Source organism: Thermothielavioides terrestris, chromosome 3, assembly GCF_000226115.1.
Source record: "Thermothielavioides terrestris NRRL 8126 chromosome 3, complete sequence".
In the NCBI taxonomy this organism is placed as follows: Eukaryota; Fungi; Ascomycota; class Sordariomycetes; order Sordariales; family Chaetomiaceae; genus Thermothielavioides; species Thermothielavioides terrestris.
This window is the reverse complement of record NC_016459.1, coordinates 53,284-72,489: the sequence shown is the minus strand read 5'-3', so window position 1 is coordinate 72,489 and position 19,206 is coordinate 53,284. Positions and strand designations below refer to the sequence as shown.

General features: G+C 59.8%; 9 protein-coding genes across 9 annotated transcripts; 2 read left to right on the top strand and 7 right to left on the bottom strand.

Moving 5' to 3' along the window:
* Nucleotides 1-228: 228 nt before the first annotated feature.
* THITE_160953 (uncharacterized protein) lies at nt 229-1,590 on the bottom strand (the record flags this gene model as incomplete). Its single annotated transcript, XM_003653707.1, has 3 exons — nt 229-274; nt 334-837; nt 908-1,590. 3 exons carry the CDS (start codon nt 1,588-1,590, stop codon nt 229-231), a joined length of 1,233 nt encoding a protein of 410 aa, XP_003653755.1.
* Nucleotides 1,591-1,844: 254 nt separating this feature from the next.
* Nucleotides 1,845-3,038, top strand: THITE_53079 (uncharacterized protein; the record flags this gene model as incomplete). Its single annotated transcript, XM_003653706.1, has 1 exon — nt 1,845-3,038. One exon carries the CDS (start codon nt 1,845-1,847, stop codon nt 3,036-3,038), a length of 1,194 nt encoding a protein of 397 aa, XP_003653754.1.
* A 66-nt stretch (nt 3,039-3,104) lies between these two features.
* Nucleotides 3,105-4,574, bottom strand: THITE_2088904 (uncharacterized protein; the record flags this gene model as incomplete). The annotated part of the gene is made up of 1 exon (XM_003653705.1): nt 3,105-4,574. One exon carries the CDS (start codon nt 4,572-4,574, stop codon nt 3,105-3,107), a length of 1,470 nt encoding a protein of 489 aa, XP_003653753.1.
* A 306-nt stretch (nt 4,575-4,880) lies between these two features.
* Nucleotides 4,881-6,486, bottom strand: THITE_2129321 (uncharacterized protein; the record flags this gene model as incomplete). The annotated part of the gene is made up of 2 exons (XM_003653704.1): nt 4,881-6,360; nt 6,437-6,486. 2 exons carry the CDS (start codon nt 6,484-6,486, stop codon nt 4,881-4,883), a joined length of 1,530 nt encoding a protein of 509 aa, XP_003653752.1.
* Nucleotides 6,487-7,466: 980 nt separating this feature from the next.
* THITE_2116303 (uncharacterized protein) lies at nt 7,467-9,047 on the bottom strand. Its single transcript, XM_003653703.1, has one exon. It carries the CDS (start codon nt 8,796-8,798, stop codon nt 7,806-7,808), a length of 993 nt encoding a protein of 330 aa, XP_003653751.1. The 5' UTR covers nt 8,799-9,047; the 3' UTR covers nt 7,467-7,805.
* A 281-nt stretch (nt 9,048-9,328) lies between these two features.
* Nucleotides 9,329-11,999, top strand: THITE_165582 (uncharacterized protein; the record flags this gene model as incomplete). The annotated part of the gene is made up of 6 exons (XM_003653702.1): nt 9,329-9,820; nt 9,918-10,119; nt 10,191-10,222; nt 10,279-10,561; nt 10,633-11,642; nt 11,713-11,999. 6 exons carry the CDS (start codon nt 9,329-9,331, stop codon nt 11,767-11,769), a joined length of 2,076 nt encoding a protein of 691 aa, XP_003653750.1. The 3' UTR covers nt 11,770-11,999.
* Nucleotides 12,000-12,947: 948 nt separating this feature from the next.
* THITE_2027678 (uncharacterized protein) lies at nt 12,948-13,527 on the bottom strand (the record flags this gene model as incomplete). Its single annotated transcript, XM_003653701.1, has 3 exons — nt 12,948-13,052; nt 13,115-13,188; nt 13,338-13,527. Coding segments are annotated over 3 exons (369 nt in total), but the record flags the coding sequence as incomplete, so codon positions are not given.
* Nucleotides 13,528-15,823: 2,296 nt separating this feature from the next.
* On the bottom strand, nt 15,824-16,951 carry THITE_2050139 (uncharacterized protein; the record flags this gene model as incomplete). The annotated part of the gene is made up of 1 exon (XM_003653700.1): nt 15,824-16,951. The coding sequence occupies one exon, from the start codon at nt 16,949-16,951 to the stop codon at nt 15,824-15,826; it is 1,128 nt and encodes a 375-aa protein (XP_003653748.1).
* Nucleotides 16,952-17,365: 414 nt separating this feature from the next.
* THITE_2144786 (uncharacterized protein) lies at nt 17,366-19,186 on the bottom strand (the record flags this gene model as incomplete). Its single annotated transcript, XM_003653699.1, has 7 exons — nt 17,366-17,464; nt 17,526-17,615; nt 17,677-18,115; nt 18,175-18,401; nt 18,453-18,818; nt 18,887-19,101; nt 19,141-19,186. 7 exons carry the CDS (start codon nt 19,184-19,186, stop codon nt 17,366-17,368), a joined length of 1,482 nt encoding a protein of 493 aa, XP_003653747.1.
* Nucleotides 19,187-19,206: the final 20 nt, after the last annotated feature.

The window sequence follows — 19,206 nt, the reverse complement described above, 5'->3', positions numbered from 1 at the left end:
TTCGATGCGAGTACCGATAAACAAACGCGGAATATACAGTCATGACCGCATCTACCATGGTTCAAGAGCACCCTGCACCCCAGGGCGCAACCACTGATTTGGGCATCAAAAAGCATTCCGGTGCACGAGGCATGCAGTCCTCACACGGAAGCACCGAGATCCGGAACATCTGGGGTCGCACAGTCACAGCCGTCGTATGAAGAGGGAGTCTTATATGGCCGAGCTGCCTTAGTTTTTCCCCACAATCTCGCTGTAGCTAGCGTACAAGTCGTAACTGGGAAAATGAAAGATCAGTCTCTCAACATTACTCAGGGGATCCAGCGTACGACGTACCTGCGTGCGTGCGTCAATCGTTCGGCCAGGGATGCTGGTGCCTCTGGCGCCTGGGCGTCCAGATACGGTTTCAACTCCTCCACAACCACACTCGGGGTGTCGCAGCTCTCCTTGACCTTGGACAGGATCTGGATCCGCGCAGCCCGGTTCTTGCGGAGGGCCTCGAAGCGGGCAAGTGAAACTTCGACGCTCTGGCTCTCGTCCTGGAAAGCGAGACCCAAGCCGGCGCCGTCCTCGATAGCCTGGCACGCGCCCTGGCCCAGGAAGGGTAACATCGGATGCGCGGCATCCCCTATGAGGACCACGCGGCCACGAACCCAGGTCGGGAGCGGGTCGTGCACATAGAGGGGCCAGCGCTTGACGTGGCTGGAGAGCTTGACCATTCGTCCGAGCCTCGGGTCAAAATGGCTGAACTCGGCCATCATGGCGTCCTTGAGCTCTTCCCCATCGTCGACGGTGGTCGACGAACACGGGTGAACGCCGGCCACGTTTTGCAGTTCCCCACTTCGCTCCCAGCATCAGCACAAACATGCAAAGGTTCAAAGGGAAGGAGAAAGACGGGCCGTCAACATACTCGCGACATGCATACCACACGATCTGCCTGATCATGGATGGATCCTCGGTTGCCGCGGTCTCCTTGTCCGCGATGATGTTCACAGCAGCGGGCCCTGTGACGTCTAGCAGTGACCGAAGAAAGTCGTCCTTGCGGCACGTCTCCGTGTCAATGAGGAAGCGGAAAGCTGCCAACCCCGAATGAACGGCTTTGGTAGGCCTTCCATTCAGAACATATTCTCTCGCGAGCGAGTGCACCCCGTCGGCGGCGACAACGAGATCAGCGCGTAGCTCCGTCCCGCCCTTGAGCACAACAACGCCGGTCTCGTCCACGCGAACCACGGTTGTCGCTAGGCGGATTTCGGCGCCAGCGTCGGTAGCCAGCCGCAGCAGCTCTCGGTGCAGGTCGACCCGGTGCAGCGTATGGTTGCCCGGGTTAGGCGACGGTATGGCATGGAGCTTGGCCAGGTCCGTCTCGCGCAGCAAGTACGTGGTGCGGATGCGGCAGGCGCGGGCGCGCTCTAGATCGAAGCCCAGGTGGGCTAAGATCAGAAGAGCGTTGGGGCTGAGGTTGATGGCGGCGCCGATTTCGGTAGCGAAGGCTGACTTCTCGAGGACGAGGACGCCATGTCCGGCGCGGCGCAGCGCAATGGCCGCCACGAGGCCGGCGAGTCCGGCGCCGATGATGATGACGTCTAGCGGCATGGGGTGTCCTGGGAGGGGCAACGTGGCAGGATTTTTTTTGTCGGAGGCGCCGCGTTTGGGTGCGTGCGTGCGCTCCGCTCGGGGGTATTATTCGGCTGGACGGCCGGCCCCAAGTAAAGCCCGTGGCCGTATCCGCCCCGGTTTTACTCGGCGCCGGCCCGGGTTTCCAACCGGACGGGATATATCTGTGCCACGCAACAAGAGGAAGCCGGTGTTTTGTGAACGCATCAAGCTCCAATCGCCGCGATTCCACCATGACCAGCAACGGCACAGACCCATTGACTGAATTTCTCGGGGCCATCGAGGGCGTTAACCGCACCTCGTTCGCGGAGGATGGAGACCGCATCCGAGCGCTTCAAGCAGCATACGCTCTCGTCAGTCGGCTGGAAACGTCGTGGGACACGGTTGCGCGCCTTGTCCTGACCGAGCCGGCGCTGGGAGCGGCCTTGAAAGTGGCCCGAGACCTGCAACTCTTTGAGAAATGGGCTAGCGAAGCCGGGCAGGAAAGCGCGCGGACCAGCGCTCAGCTGGCGGAACTGACAACTTGCGACGAGATGCTCCTCGCCCGCATCCTCCGCCACCTCTCGGCGACGAATATGCTGGACGAGGTCCAGCCGGGCCTGTACAAACAAACAGCCTTCACCAAGTCGCTGCTTGAACCGGTATTCGGCGCATGGGTTGACTACCTCTACGACGCGACGCTGCCATGCTTTTACAAGATGCCCATCTACCTAGCTCAGCACGGGTACCAAAACCCGACGGATCCCACCAACGGCGTGTTCCAGTACGCCAAGGGCTTCAAGGGCTCGCTCTTCGACTACTACGACACGCACCCCGTTGAGGGCGCCGTCTTCAACTACATGATGGGCGGCGTTATGGCCAAGCAGGCCGGCATGCTGGACCTGTACCCAATTGAACGGCTGCTCGACGAGCCCGAATCGCCATCGCCGCCGCCCCTTCTGGTCGATGTGGGCGGCAACGTCGGCCACGATATCAACAAGTTCCTGGCGAAGCAGCCGGGTCTTGCATCGAGGCTCGTGCTGCAGGACCGCCCCGACGTCGTCAAGGTCGCCAAGTGCCCGTCGACGGTGCGGGTCATGGCGCACGACTTCTTCCAGCCGCAGCCCGTGCGAGGGGCCCGCGCCTACTACCTGCACGGCGTCATCCACGACTGGGCAGACGAGCCGGCTCGCCGCATCCTCGGGCACCTGCGCGACGCCATGACGCGCGGCTACAGCCGCCTGCTGGTGCACGATCACGTACTGCCCGCCAGCCGCCCTCACCCGCAGGCAACTGCGTACGACCTGACCATGATGGTGAAGGTGTCGGCCTTCGAGCGGACCGAGAAGATGTGGGAGGACTTGCTGGGATCCGTGGGTTTCGTCATAGTCAAGATTTGGAGCTCGCCGCTGGCGACGCAGAGTGTGATAGAAGCGGAGCTAGCATAGGTAGATGAAAATGATCTTTTTTTTTTTTTTTTTTCAAATAATCATCTAATTAACAAGCTACTTTTTTCACCACGCAATTTCCAGCTCGTGCCCCTTGATCTCGGCATTGAACCATTCGATGAGTCTGATGCGGTCCGTACACGTCCTCGCGCCCTCGAGCACGCCGCTTGCTAACACGGCCTTGACAACGGCATGCAGCTGGTGGTTGGCCAAGTTGCGGCCCAGACACGCCCGCGGTCCCAGGCCAAAAGCGAAGGCGTTGCGCGCCTGCGCGTCGGTGCTGGCCTGGCCAGCCGCTAGCCAGCGCTCGGGCCGAAAGACGAACGGGTCCGGGTACACGGCGGGGTCGTGATGCAAGACATAGGCGGCCGCGCCGACTTTGGTCCCCGCCGGAAGGTAGGTGCCGTCCGCCAGGCGCAGACCGCCGGTAGGCACGAGGCGAGTCAGTCGCGCCGGGTTGGCCATGGCGACGCGCAGGCCCTCGCGCACGATGGCGCGCAAGTAAGGCAGGGATTGGGGGTCCGCGGCCGTTGAGGCCTCGGCGCGTGCGCGCTCTCGCACCTGCGGGTTCTGCACCAGGTGGAACAAGATGGTGGCGAGGACCACGGCCGTCGAGTCGGCACCGGCAAACATGACGGCCTTGCACTGGACCAGCGTCTCTTCGCGGTCGATGCCGGCATCCCGCAGGCGCGACTGATACGTGTCGGCCTTGCTGCTCGGGCCATCGACGACGGACTCGGCGAAACGCGATACGGCCTGAAGCGAGGGGGCCAACTCGGGATCCGACCGCATGCGATGGTGGAATAACACCGAGAAAAGCAAGGTGAAGAGTCGGTTGGAAAGCAGGGAGAAGCGGCTCAAGGCAACGATGGTCAGCACAAAGGGCGTGGCCGACAGCTTGTCCTGCGGGCGGCGGCGTGGCTCGTCGAGGCCTCCGTAGACGCAGCCAAAGAGATAGGCTGTAAGGATGTCGATGGACAGCCGCGAGCAGAGGTCGAGCACATCGATCTTGGCGTCCGGTTTGGCCCTCGCCTCCTGCAGCTGCGCGACGAACTTGGCGACCAGCGGTTCCATGACGCCGTCCGTCTCGTAGGCCGACTGGATGCGACTGGGCGCGAATAGCGGCAACACCGCCTTGGCCCGCCGGTCGCGGTAATTCTGATCTACTGCCGAGAAGATGGTGTCGTGGCCCTCTACGCGGAAGTTGGAGTACCGTGCGTCCTTGGGCAAGCCGCCGCCGGCCACATAGACCTGGTGGAGTGCCTCGCCGTCCGCGATGGACACGGAATCGGGCCCGATGCGAAGGACGGCCGTCTTGTACTTCCTATGGTAGTCCAGCAGAACGTGCCCCTCGACCCCGAAGTAGCATATTGCGTGCATCCAGACGGAAGAGACGGCCGCGAACCATGGGCCGGGGATGTGCGAGAGCGGATGGAGATGGAGGCGGTAAAAGGCCACGGCGAAAAGCAGCGCTGCCACGGCCAGTGCGGCCGCGTTCAGCGAGCCTATGGATAGCAGAGTCTGGACCAAACCCATGTTTGCACGTTGAATATCTCCGTGAGAGAAAGGGAAGCAATATCAAAAGAGAAAACTGGGAAAGAAAAGATATGGGCGAGGTGTTGAGGTAAATGACGGGTTTATGCGACTTGTTTGGTGTTTATTTTTTTTGTCTCTTACAAGCTTCACCAAAAGTTATGTATCCAACTATCGTATGTACGTGAATGTGATGCCATGATAGGTGTGGAGAGAGAGTGGCTGTCGGCCCCGAGTATTTGAGTCTCCCTCTACCCGGGCCCCGTCCCCACCCCCAGTGAGTGTCATGACAGTACCCAAGTCCTGCAATCAGTCCTCCGGCCAGCACAAGCACAACACATAGCGGGAAAACTCATCATCCAGCAGCAGCAGCTCGTATTCGTCCTGGTACAAGTTCGTGACGATCTCGACGCCGCCCGTCATGTGTCTCGGCAAGATGTTGCACAGTCTGGCGGCGGGAATGTAGGCGTCGAGGAGCGGGCGCAGCGCCTCTACGAAGCCCCTGTTGGCAAACACGGGCCCGTCGCCAAAACACATGCTGTCCATGGACACGCCGATGAGCGACGAGATGAACTGCAGCAACGTGCCGTCGGCGGCTCCCATGGCCGGGTGTGCACGACCTAGCTCATCGTAGCTCGAGAGGGCGTCGACCAGGCTAAACATGTTCAGCAGGTCTGCCGAGCTGACGGCTTCCCAGTTCCGGCGCAGCAAGGCCGCCACGGTGCCGAGGGGCGTCTTGGGATCGACTAGCTTCTCCAGAGGGAGCGTTGAGATGGCGTGGTAGGCAAGGTTGCCGATGTACGTTTGCGGCATCGCCGGCGAGTAATTGCCGCGCCCGTCGTTGATTTGAAGGAGCACCCCCCGCGCATCGGCAATGCTCACACCCTGTGCCCGCATGGCCGCCGCGCGAGCTCGCATGAGGCAACGCCAGAGGAGGGCGGCGATGGCGTCGTTCACCGTAACGCGGCTCTCTGCACCGACTTCCCCCGCCACGTCCTTGCCTAGCGCCGCGAACCGCTCGGGGGACACGTAGAACACGCCCGACTTCATCTTCCGCTCACCTCCTGTATTTGTCACATGGGCAGGCTTCGCAGGGGGTGGCGGCAGAGGTGGTTGCTCAGCATGGAGTTGGGCATCCGCCTGGAAACCACGGGGGTCAAGCCCGATGAGCCGCCAGCCCTCGGGGTCGGTCTTCGCTGGCTTCTCCTTTTCCCATATCTCGCGCAGAATGCGCCGATCAAGACTGCCGGCCGGGAGAGGCTCGGGCGGCGGGGCACCCGTCTGGAGCGACGCGCAGTGCCCACCCCAGAGGTTCAGGATACGGAAGAACGAGCCCTCGTCGCACACGACGTGGTGGATCGCGGCCACGAGGAGGCACCCGCCGGGTAGAAAGTTGGCCTGGGCGGCGAACACGTCGCAGGGGGCCGTCGCAGGATCGGTGGCGAAGGAATCTGGTCCATAAGGGGCCAGTTCTGCATCGCTGAAGGCATCAAGCGGAAAACCAAGCTCTCGGAGCGTCTCGTAGTCGAGATCGGTGGCGAGCTCCTTGAGCCGCAGCTGCCTCGGCCTTGGTCCGTCGGCGGTAATGGTCGGCCGGTGGCGGATTTCGAGCTGCCCCGGTCGCCAACCCGGCGTCGATGGGGCCTGGGCGCCCACCTGTCCATCAAGCCAGGGCTGCTCGACGAAGACGCGGTGCAGACCTTCGTGGAGGAGGTCGAAGGCCTGCGCGACCGTGACGCCGGTCTTGAGCGGCAGGTAATGCGCGACGTGGAAATAGCCACGGGGGACCCTGTCGCGGTCGAGACAAGCCACGAAAAGTCAGCTTCTCGGAAAGCACGCAGAGGATACTGAAACTCGACGCTTACCAGTGGTCAAAGGGCCCGAGAGGCACGTGGGTTAGCTCAGGAACCGACATGACGGCCGAACTTCGGTTTGCTCGCGACTTGTTGCATGGCCGTCATTCCCTTATAAGAAATTGCCGGCCGATAAATTCTTCATGAATTGATACCGTCGGCCTGAACTCGGGGCCGCGTCCCCAAGTCGAGGCTTGTGCTGCGCCTTACTTGGGACTTGGCTCACCCCACCCAGTCTCGTCTCCCCTTTTTCTCCTGAAGGCCCTGCACATTGCAAGGGAAGACCGCGCCGATTAAACAGCATACAAGCGAGGCACAAACAGAAAATGACAGTGGCTTGGCCTGCTTTCCATGGTACTGGAACTGCGGTGAAACCCACGCGCATGTCGTCGATTGACGTACGTAAAACGAACGATTTATTGCCGTGGATGACGTGGCTGCAAGATGAAACATTTGTGTTTGGCCGTCTTTGTTGCTGTCGATGATGTGACTTCAAAATGGAACATCTGCTTGGCCGTATATTGTTGATCGAGTTTGTCTCTTGAAGGGGAGGGAAGCCAACTGTCAGAAGCTCAGATCCAGAGGTTTGGCTCGGCCCAGCCCGGCACCCCTGGCCCACTGATACAGGGCTGGTAGAAAAGGGGGGTGTCAGGTGATCTGTAGATAAGATAAGGCTCCTTGCAAGGCAGGTGGTCTGTGCCCACTGTGGCCCAGATTTACCTGCAGGCCTTGCAGCCCTGTGGTTCTTCCACACTTTCCAACCATCAACCACCACAATACAGAGAGCATTTGACACCCATTTGAACAGCCTTTTCCTTTCCGTATCAAAATATTCTTGGCAGTGTGTGTGGGGCGCATGGGCCATGCAGGGCAAACCCTGCATGGAACAACCCTAACCCAGAGCCTAACCCAGATGGGGTCATCATCTATTTACATGAACGAGAGCATCCGGTATCACCTACGGTCCGGAACTCCGAAATTAGGATCCACCAGGTCCGGGGTCTCTGCCGTCCGACGACCGCCCAACTTGCGCCCTCTCTTCCAGTCTTCTTCTGAAACACAACGTCTTCAACACCACGATTGAACGCATTGCTATCGAGTGCTCAGATTGCTATAGCTTCCATTGATCTCTTCCGCGCAGTAGCTCCAAACACCAACCGTTGAGAAGATACGCGGAAACCCTCAGTACCTAGTCGAGCAGAAAGATCGAGATCATGAAATTGAAAACGCCGCTGCGGAGAATCTAGCCCTACGACTCCACCATTAAGAGCGACCCACATCTAACCACGGCTCACGGGAATACACAACAAGAGACGGATCATCGCAACCCTTCCAGATAGGAACAAAAAAAAAAAACACCACGCTTCACGACCTTCAGCCTTTACGCCTTCAGATTCTCCAAAACGCCGGGCTGCACCCGCTCCAGCCTCTCGCAGAGCGCGTCCCAGAACGCGTTGATCTTCTTGTCGTCCTTGGCTATGGGGTGGTACTCCTCCAGCTTCCTCTCCATGTAGCGGCCGTGCGTCTCGCGGCCGCTGGCGAGAGCGGCGACGACCAGGCGGGCGCCCTCCTCGCCGGTGCGGGCGAGGGCGGCCTCGAAGACCTTGAAGAAGGCCTTCTCGATGCCGGCAGCCTCGCGCGCCAGATCGGTCTTGAGGAAGAGCGGGTTCATCTGGTTGATGACGATGGGGTGCGGGTTCAGCGTTCCGGGCGGGTCGACCAGCTGGGCCAGCTTGATGACGCCGTACAGCACTAGCAGCTTGGAGAGGTTGTACTGGGTCTGGATGTTGAAGCCCTTGGGGTTCTTGGACACGGACAGCACGTCCTCTCCGGGCGGGATCTTGGGCCACTTGGCGATGTCGTACAGGGCCGACGTGATGGTGGTCATGACCGGCGTGGTGTTGTACCTGGCCGCCGTCTCCTTGAGCTTGGGAATCATCTGGACCGCGAACAACAGGGTGCCGACGACGTTGACGGCCATGATGCGGTTGCAGTCGTAGGCCTCGTGGATGGCGAACTTGGTCCCGAGGCCGGCATTGTTGATGACGACGTCGACCCGGTCCAGCGTGTTCACCTTCTCGACGAAACTTTTGATGGATGCCGGCGACTCAATGTCGAGATCCCAGAGCTGGATGATGTCGGACTTGCACCGGGTGGCGGTCTCGATCTCCTTTTTGGCCAGCCTGCCCTTCTCCAAGTTCCGCACGCCAAGGATCACCCGCGGCGCACCGAGACGAATAAGGTGCTTGGTCGTCTCCCTGGCCAGAACGCCGCTGCCGCCCGTGATGACAATTGTCTTGGACGCGAAGGACGCCGTGGGCACGGGGATTTTGGCGAACAGCTGGCCATAGAGGAAGCTCCCGGCGGGAGGCATGACTGCAAGGGCGAGTTAGCGAGGGACGCCCTTCCCCATCCAGTCTGGTCAAGGGCTGGTTGACAGGGGCAAGTTGGGTGGGCACACATACTGTGTCACGTAGGAATGAATCGACGGACAAATGGGTAGTAAAGTTGGTGTAGCTTGGCAACCTGCCGCAACAGCATGATGAAGCAGAGCAAACCAGACATTATGTAGCGAGCAGAAGGCGCGTGGTATTTACACGACGGTGAGCTGCGTGGTGTTGTGAGACAAAGGCCGCCAATCTCCGCGGACATGATGACATAAGAGCCGGGAGGACTCAAAGAAAGGGGGGCGTGCCGGGATCCCGTTGGCTGCAGGCCGCCGCTCGTGCCGCCGCACTCGGGGTCAGGCCGCTTGCCGACGGGAATGTCAGACGCACCGTGTCCACTCCAGCTGGAACCTATCACTCTGCATTGATCCAGTCAGTCAGTTCGGCAACCTCCTCGCTGACGGTCGCAGTCGACGTTCAACCCAAGCTCCACGCCGCGCTTTTCAACACCGCGGACATGCAGGCCATGCAGTCGCAACACAGGAGCCGGCGAGCGCGTGTGCCACTGTCGTGCGATCCTTGCCGCGCAAGGAAGCTGAAATGTAATCGCGAGTGGCCGTGCCAGAACTGCAGCGCGCGCGACGAGCCGGCAGCCGCTGCCGTGGCCTGCAAATTCCGCGGAGTTGCCCCCAAGAACGAGTCCGGCTCCGCTGCCGCTGCTGCTGCTGCGGCTACTGCCGCTGCCGGCGCTGCGGTCTCGACCACGCGCCCGGCCCCCAGCAGCGACGGCAGTCTGCGCCAGCGCATCAACGACCTTGAGGCCTTGGTCAAGCGTCTGATTGAGAGCCACAGCCCCAACATCCCGTCCCCCAAATCGTCCAACGGCCCCAACACACCCGAGAGCGCTCGGCTGGTGGCCGAAGCCGGTGGGGACGGTCGCACCGTCTTGGACCGCGATGGTCATTCCGTCTACCACGGAGGCGATGCCTTGTACGCCATCCTCGAAGAGGTAGACAGACCATTCCTGCTATCTTTGTCCAGTTCTTCTGTTCTTTTTTTCCGCCACTGCCTGTTGTTGGTCTCTGACCTCCGCTATGGACCAACAGATCAATGGGCTTAAGGACCATGTCATCGACAGCGGCTATGTCCCTGCCATCTCCAATACTGTCGACGGTCCGAGCCTGCTTTTCACCCAGCCAAAGCCGATCGAACGCCTCATTTCCGATCTGCCTCCAAAGCCCCAGGTAGATGCACTTGTCTCTCACTTCTTCTCCCTCACCCAGCAGGCCTCTCCTCTCGGCGTTCCTCGTGAGTGCTTCCGCCGCCTTGAACACGTCTTGAACACGTCAGGAACTCGGACTGACGCATTTCTTGCAAAGCCATTTTGCACCAGCCCACCTTCATGCGCGAGGTTAGTGCCCCTCCTACTACCTTGCTGATGCTCCCCACCAGCTTACTGTGTCTTAGTACAATGAGAACTGGAAAGACCTGTCGCGGGTAAGCTTTATTTGGCTGGGCCTGCTCTTTTCCGTGCTCGGCATAAGCATGCTCGCCTACCGCGAGTACGGCGAGCCCCCGGAATACGAGGGCAAGTCCGAAGCGCTCCTCCAGCTCTATCGCAAGCGAGCAGCCCAATGCCTCCAGAGCGGCGACATAGCCAAGTGCCTGCCCTACACGGTCGAAACCCTGCGCCTCAATGCCGTTGCTGAGGGCCACCGCAGGGACGACAACCAGCGAGGGCTCTGGATCAGTAAGACTCGGCGCCTCCCACCCTCCCACCTGGGTTAACAGTGTGGATGAGTTAACACAACAACACAATAGTGGCTGGCGTCATCGTCCGAACAGCGATCAACATGGGCTACCATCGCGAGCCGTCGCCCGCCATCCCCGTTCTCCAGGCGGAATACCGGAGGCGCATCTGGTACTCGGTCATCAGCATGGACGAGATTTTCTCCTTCAACGGCGGGTTCCCGTACATGACGCCGGTGCGATACTCGGACACGGCCGAGCCGCGAAACCTACACGACTGGGAATTGACCGAGGACATGACTGAGCTTCCGCCATCGCGACCCCTCAGCGAACCAACCCCGGTCACGTACCAGATCGTCAAGAGCCGCCTGACGCAAGCCCTCGGCCGCGTCGCCGACTACAACTGGGGCCCGGGCTCGTATGAGAGCCTCGTCGAGATCGACCACATCCTCCAGAGCACCTATCACAACTTCCCGCCCCAGATGAAGGTCTCGGCGCTGGATGACGGCGGCGCGGTGTGCACCATGGCCGACTTTTCGAACCTGTCCCTGCTCGTCAACTTCCTCAAGGGCTCCTGCATCCTCCACCGCCGGTCGCTGACCAAGTCACGGGTCGACGCCCGCTACTGCTTCTCCCGGGACCGGTGCGTCTCGGCGGCGCTGGACATCCTCTCCCTGCAGCAGCGCCTGGCCCATCCCTTTTACAAAACGTCTCAAGTCCGGCAGATTTTCACCCTCGGCGCAATGGTCTTGTTCCTCGAGCTGGGGCTGCGCCAGAAAGTCCCCGACCCCAACGCCTCGCCCGCCAGCGGCGTGCTCCTGCAAGCCCTGGAGGAGTGCTGTGCCTCTTGGGCCAAGGCCGCCAGCGCAGGCCATACCGAGGCCGCGAGGATCCACCGCTTCTTGGCTCGCCTGCTCTCGGGCTTCCGGCCGGACGACCCCAACGCCCAATCCTCGGCTCAGGCGATGTCGTTCCAGCCCGTGCCGCTCTCGGAAGGAGAGGCGGCGGTACCCGCATGGTTGAATATGTCGAACGGCATCTTTGATTTCGGAAAGGAGCTATCAAACGTGGACTTTGATTGGGTGAGGCCTCTTCCTCTTCTTCTCTGCTGCCTCATGTACGTCATCGAAGAATGCTGACGGGCAAGCCCAGATGTCGTGGGACGCTTTCATTGGAGAGGCTGGCATGGAGCCTAGTCCTGCTTATTGATTTTGCATGTTGCAAAGTGTCGCTGCGACGACCCTCACGAAAGCCCAGTGCAGACACGGATGTGGATGTGCGGCATAAGAAGCTTGAAAACAATCCGTCAGTTATTGTTCTTTGAAGATGCCTGAACTGCGGCATGAAATGCTACAGGCCATATTGCCCAGGCATAGCCAACAGGAATAGACACCACAACAACAATACGGGGATGGATACACACCGCCCTGTAGGTTTTCAATTTCTTCATTGTAACTCAAAACACACGGTGAATCTACCTATCTTCTACCAAACCACCCCACACTTCTCCGCTGTCATTCGACAACAGAAACAAAATTGACACTGCAGCAGAACTAGTGGGTCTCGATTTTGATTTGCACGCCCAAACCCGTGCTGGCAAGTACCGACATGATGTTGCTCAACTGGCTCGTTGTACAGGAGAGGGTGAAAGAAACGCGGTGCAACGAGCCCTGGGTCGCTGCCGCTGCTGCCGCCGCCGCCTGTGGCGTTTCCCTTGGCTCCCACATGCCCGCCTGGGGCAAGAAGGACGAGGGCGGCGTGGTTGTTGCTGTCATCGTGTCCATCGGTGAAAGCGCGGCCATGCCGCCCGCTGGAGACGGCGCTCCCGGACTTGCTTCGAGATTCAAATCCATGGCAAAGGGCAGGTTGTTGGCAGCTTGATCGCCGCTTGCGGGGTGTGTGAGAAATGAGCCGCCGGGGGGCTCTGGACCGGCGGTGGTTCCTCCTTTCAGCGCTGGGTCGATTAGGTCCCCCATCCACTGGTCGGTGGCCGGCGTTGCGTAGCTAGAGGACCCTGAAGATTTGGTCTTGGGCATTGGCTCTTGGTATGGCGGCCAAGCGTCGGGCGGCCTTTGCTGCTGTTCTTCTGATGATGATGATGGCTTTGTGGCCAACCAGTTGCCATCCAGGCCCCAATCTACTACGTCCATGTCCATGTACACGTTGGCGTTTCGGGCCTCAGCTTCGCCGTCCCCGTTGTTCTGGTCGTCGTCGTCCTCATCGTCATCGTCGTCATCGTCTCCATCATCCTCGTCCGTCTCCTCGCCTGCGGGCGACGGCAGGGCTGGGGTGCTCCGGCTCTTCTCGCCCGGAGAAGGCGCTGGCCGCGGCGACGTGGCTCCGGTCTGGGCCTCGGACCGTTGCTGGCTCTGCGAGCGCAGTTTCCAGTAGCGGTTTTTCAGCGCCAGCGTGGTCCGCTGTGGCACGTGGAAGGAGGCTATGTTGCTCCAGTTGGTCCCGCAGATGCGGACTGCTTCTAAGAGGCGGTCATCCTGCGAGATCGTGTGAGCAGCCAGCGCTTACGAGATGGACGGCAGGGACGGTCGCTTCACACCTCTTCCTTGGTCCAGTCGCAGTAGTTGATGTTAGGGTTCAGGACTTGGCGCCAATGACTCGAGCACTGATCTCCTGGTTTGCCGTGTGGGGTCAGCCTTCCTTCAGCCCTGCGCAGTTCTCCCCGCACCAACCGATCCCACGGTTGTTACTAAGAGACTTAAGCTTAAAACGCCTCGGGGGCGGAGAGGCTCTGCGCGCGGCTTGGCAAACGTCCAACTTACCGGACCTCGTGCCGACGGCCGCCGCGACGCGCGACCAGTTCGTGCCGTATTTGCCAACGGCCTCGACGAGCTTCCTGTCCTCTTCGGGGCTCCATGCGCCCTTTGCCGTCCCGCCGACCAGGCTGTTCCACCACCGCTTGCGGCAGTCCTTGTTCGACCGGCCGGGAATGTGCTTGGCGAGTTCGCGCCAGAGCAGCGGGCGTTGGTTGTCCAGCTCTTCAAGACACAGTCGACGGCAGGTCCGGACGGGTCAGTTATTTGTTTCAAAGTCCAAACACTCGAGAAAGGCTCCAGGCTCCTCGCGCGGCCGCTCAGGGGCGACCCGGGCGGATTATCCCACACGTACCTTTCTGCACAAGATCCCGAAGCAGCGCGTCCTCGCGTGCGGTCCAGCTTCTGCGTGTGCGACTCATGGTGACATTGACAGTGACGCTGGTTCATGTTCACCCTACCTACCTTACCTCTCGTGTGGAACAAGGTAGCTGCTATTCATATAAATGCAGATATGATCATCGCAAAGAGCATGGGCCACCCACCCAAGGAAGCTTCGGCATCCACGCCGCGAGCCTGCTTCAGCTTCTGCTCTGACGCCGCGGCGTGGCACAAACTCAGTACACGCGCTGCCCGACTGGAGGTGTAACATTGTGTCCGAAACCGCCAAGCGGATAATCAGCCTGGTCCTAGCATGTTTGGTCAGCGTTTTCCCCCACCCCGCTCGACAATACAAGCCCCAGGCTGACAAACATGGGACGTAGCATACTCCGCTCACTAGTGTGTGAGCAGAACTATAACCTGGACGTTATCTGCGCCGTATGTACAGGTGCGGCCCGGGCAGCACAGCCCCGCCCACTGCCAGGACTCGGAACAGCCTTTGACCTGAGGAGGTTGACAGCCGGGCTGTGTTGTTCCATAGGCGATCTCGGGGAGATCGGAGCACCTACCCAGCTTCCCCGTAGTGGGATGGTCGGAGGTGGCAGCCAAGATTCTACCTGACTCCACCGACAAGGGGCCTCGTACATATTATCTCACTCGCCAGCTGGGGCGGGTCAACGGACCAAAGGCGTGCGCCCTTATGTACGGTACAGTAGGCGCCAAGTCAACACCAAGAAGACCCTTGAAACACGAGCCGCCGACATGAGGGGCGTATGAGATACGCACGGGAAAAACGAGCAGGCCGACCATAGGCTGCGAGGCGGAGGCCGGGCATTGCAACTGATGATGAACTGCGTGGCCCCCGTGGTGTGCGTCCATTCCGTGATGGGTGTGGGGGGATGGCGAGGCGCTGCGTGGGTATGGCAAGGCGGCGGACAAAAAGTGCACTAGCGAGCGATCCGTATATGCGGCGAACCGATCGTATGCATGCATGGATGGATCGCTCCGATACACAACAACTTGGGCCGCAGCCCCTAGCGGCCCCTCTCGGTCAGCACTTCGCTTGGGGCTCATTGCCAGCCGCAGGGTTAGCCTCTCACTGCGCAGGTTTGTCTCACGGTCAGCGTTGTAACACAGCAGTCTAATGTTAGCCGAGATAACGAAAATGCGACCAACTCTTGGCTCGCACCCCAGAGGTTCCCCGGTTCAGGTTACTGGTCGGGGTACGGCTCTTCAGTTCCGGTCAACCACGGGCCTGAGGGGGGCATCCGCGGAGAAGGGCCCGGCTGGCTGGTGAACTGGTGAACCGCCGCGGACTTTACCTTACGGATATGTTGTTTGCACATACGGCTGGCACTACCTCCGTTCCCTCCGGAATCCACTGATCCTTATGTCCGCGGAGTAGGATCCACAGAAAAACTGCCGGGGCCTTTAACTGACTACACTAGTGTAGTGTAATGTACACTATGCACACTCTTCCAGGGGTTGAGCCCCACGGGCCGATCCGTCCAGAAAAAACGAAGCGAGATAAAGGCGAAGCGGTACACTACACCAAGTTAGGTAACTTTCACCAATTCGTGGAATGGCGGATGAGCAATGAGCCTTGATCTCGACACGGGCATTGCTCTCGGGTGAGATTTCAGCCCCTGGTTGCTGGTCGGACGCTGACGTGCTTTACACGAATTGCGTTTCTCACACCTACGCACACCGCTGAACGCTTTCACCAGTGATAGTGTGACGACTGCTGGTCCGGGCCTGACTCTATCTCCGGGGCGCATGTGCTTACTCTCTTGGCTTAAGCAAGCGCGGCCCAATCACGCCATTTGTTCGCCGCGGTGACAGCAAATGCTCACGCTGACAGCGGCTGTGCTTTGAGAGGAAGGATGCACTCCTCCGATGGGCTGCAGCCTGCATGTTGCAGCGTCTATACACACTAACCACTGTTTTCTTCCGCTTCTTCCGATTACCCGACGTGGCGAATGTCGTTGTTGTTTGTCGCATGCTATCTAGTGTACGTGTATCTCCCACGTGGGGCTGAGAAATGCGAGATGGTGGCTTGTTTCAAACATCACTGCTGACGGGGCATTGGATCTATCTACGGAAACAGCGAAACTTCAGTCCCTCAAGCTCTTCGAAATATCCAAGGCAGCAGCAAAATCTTTGCAAAACAGCCACCGCGTCCGCGGCCGCAAGCCCCTGGCTTTCCAGTCGTTGATGGCCTGCGGGAACAAGTCAATGTGGCCCCGGAGGGACTCGTCGTGAGCGAGAATGACGAAGACATTGTCGTTCGCGTCCAGCTCCGTGATCTTCTCCACCGTGTCCATGGCCGCCTCGTGGTCCGGAAACAAGACGGTCGACACGTGGAAGAAGGGCTCCGCAGGATCCCCGCTTCGGTGGATCCTTTGCAACGCCTCCCCCGGGCAGCAGATCCGAGGCGGGGGCTGCGACAACGACACCTGGGCGGGCAGGGGCAGGTACTTGGTCGGCCGCAAGACACCCGGGTGATGGCACGCATCCGCGCCCATGAAGACAAACGAGGCGTCGTCGCCCCCATCGCCGGCCGCCGTGACGCGCGCGAGCGCCGTGAGGTGGCCGACCGAGTGTCCTGGCGCATCCAGGAGGTAGAAAGACCCGTCGCCAAAGTAGTCCACGGCATCAAAGCGCCCGATGCGGAGTGGTGCCGCCCCAAAGTCGACTTCTCGGACCGTCCGGCCCGCCGCGTCTGCGTCGAGGATAAGCGAGTGCGGATTTGTCGGGTAGGCCGGCCAGCAGGCCGCTTTGACTCCCGGCCCCACAACGAGGTCCGTCGAAGCCGGGAAGGTTGATGGGTCGCCAATGTGGTCGAAGTGGTGGTGCGACCAGATGATAGCCTCGATATCGGCGCTCCGCACCCCGGTCAATGCAGCGTGCTCGTCCAGGATCTCGCTCACGTTCTTGTCGGTGCGACAGCGCGTCGTGCGCCGGATGAGATCCACCGTCTTGGGCGCGTAGTGGTGCCAGTCCTTGCGCACGCCAAGATCAAATAAGACGTGGCGGTCTCCATGCGAGATGAGGAAGCAGTAGATAGGCACGTCGATGCCGTCGAAACCGGCCATGGCCGGCTGCCAGAACAGGGGCCCATCCAGCCAGAGAGAAGTGGTGCTGTCTATGACTCGCACAGTCACCGTTGCAGTGGACGGCGGCACATTTAGCTCGGGGGGTGTCTTTGGCCGTGCCAGATAGGGAGCAATCGAGGACGCCATGGTATGGACTGATATTGGAGAAGCACTGAGGACTACACTAGGCTCCTCACTAACGACGCCTTGCACAACTAGCGTATATATTTCGCTGTAGCTTGCGTGGGATCATATCCTAGTGGCCGTGGGACCAGCATAGAAGGCGCGGAACTAGCGCCCACCTTGCTCAACCCGGGACCTGAGCGCAACTTGGAGTCTCGTTTAACCCCGGGTAACACTTGACGGGCCCCAGTATCGACGCCTACTGTGTAGATTGCCTTTCCTAATCATGTTGCAAGTGGCTACTCGGCCGTCTTAGCAATATCTGAGCACCGTAGCATACACATGCTTGTCTTGTACGTCATAGTTCGCCATTCACTTGTCCGCTGGCGCACTTGCAGCCCCGCAACAGGAGAGAACATTTGCCTCCAAGCTGCTTCATCAAGCCTCAACGCGCTTCTTCACCGTAACGTCGATGCCGCCTTGCCGGAAGAACCACCCATTCTCTTTCCAGTATCTCTTGGGATCAACAAGATCGAACTGGTGGTGACCAACACGTCAGTTCCGCGGTTGGTTCTCTGGACCATGCTTTGCTACTCACGTCGTATCGTAGAATCAGCGCAGATACGATCTTCTTCAGTTCCAGCATGGCGATGTGTCTTCCAAGGCAAACGCGTCGCCCGGAGCCAAACTGGGCCAGTTAGCGTGCACCTATGCACTCACACACCACCAGGCACGTGCAAGACACCCACCGTCAAGATGGCATCCTCTCGTTTCTTCCTCAGTTCTTTGGAAACCATCCACCGGTCAGGATTCCAAACGTCGGCATCCTCGCCAAAAGTCGGCTTGTGCCGGTTGATGACGTGGGGGCTCATTCCCACTACTGTGCCTCCAGGGTAGAATCTGCCTCCGATCATAATGCCCCCCTCGGGGACCACGCGTTCCAGGGGCAGGCAGAACGGCGGATGCAGGCGGACGCCCTCCTGCACGCAGGCGTCCAGGTAGGGCAGGTCACATATGTCCTTCCACGACGGATACGGCTTGCTCAGGGGCCCGGACTCAAGCAGCTCAGCGCGCAGGCGCTTCAATGTGTCGGGGTGCGCTAGGAGGTTGTACATGACTTCTTTCATGACAGCCGCCGTAGAGTCCGACCCAGCAATGACATTGGAGAAGGTCCAGGCCGTGACGGCCCTGGTACGGTGAGCTTGCCGTTCTGCATGGCGGTGTTGGTGGAACGCGAGGCTACTCACCAGGGAGGCAGGCTGGGGTTTTTCTCTGTGAGTTCCATGAACTGGGACAGCATGTCACGGTCGCCTGGCCCGTCTCCGTTTTTGCCGCCCGCGGCTTGGGCTTCTTTTCGCTCAGCAATGAAGCGTCCAACATATCCCAGAATGCCCATGCCGGTTGTCTTGCCCTTGATGCTGGTCATCAGGGCCGTCTTGTTCCAGAATTCGTCGAACCAGGGAATTTGCGTGTACTGATGCCCAGTCAGCTCAAGTCACTCAACGCGCAGTTCTGGATGACTGACCGGGGCTGCTGTGCTCATGTAATCCCAGATTGTGCTGAGCATGTTGTTGATGTCCCGGCCCTCCTCAAGAAACCCATAGCGCTTCGAAAAGGTGAGGGTGCCCATGACCTCGAAGGCGAAGAACTGCAGCCAGTTGGCTAGATCAAACGTGACGTCCTTGTCCGCGAAACGCCGGTCGATCTGGGCCGTCATGACGTCGATCGTCCTGTCCACAAACGGTTCCAGCCGCAGCGTGTTAGACAATGAGAAGAGCGGTGCTATTGGGCTCTTGATCTTCTTGTGTAGTTCCTCGTCTCGCGTGTTGAAGACGGCAGGGAGCGCACCCCCGCTTCTCGTGTAGGGCATCAGGGTGCGGTAGAAATTGCTCTGCGACGCGTCGCCGTCGTTAGTTTACTCTAGCACCATTTTCACCAAAACATCGCAAGAAGGCTTGCCTTAGGAAACCCCGGCCGGATGGGATACACGGTGGGAATCCATGCTGGATCGGCCAAGGATACCATGTTGGGGCCAAACCGCACGGCGTCGCCATACCGCTCGTGAGCTCGTTGATGAAACACGTGGGCATTTCGCGTCGTGACCCAGAGGACGCGTTGAACATCGCTGAACTTGGCCCAGAACGGACCGGGAATGTGTCTAAGCCGCCAATAGACTCGAAAGAGGTAGAAGACGAGGCCCGAGGCCACCACACCCAGGATCGCCTGGGCTCCGCTTGATCCCCATCGCCAGAAGTCCATGTCTGCGATGTGCTTGCAAG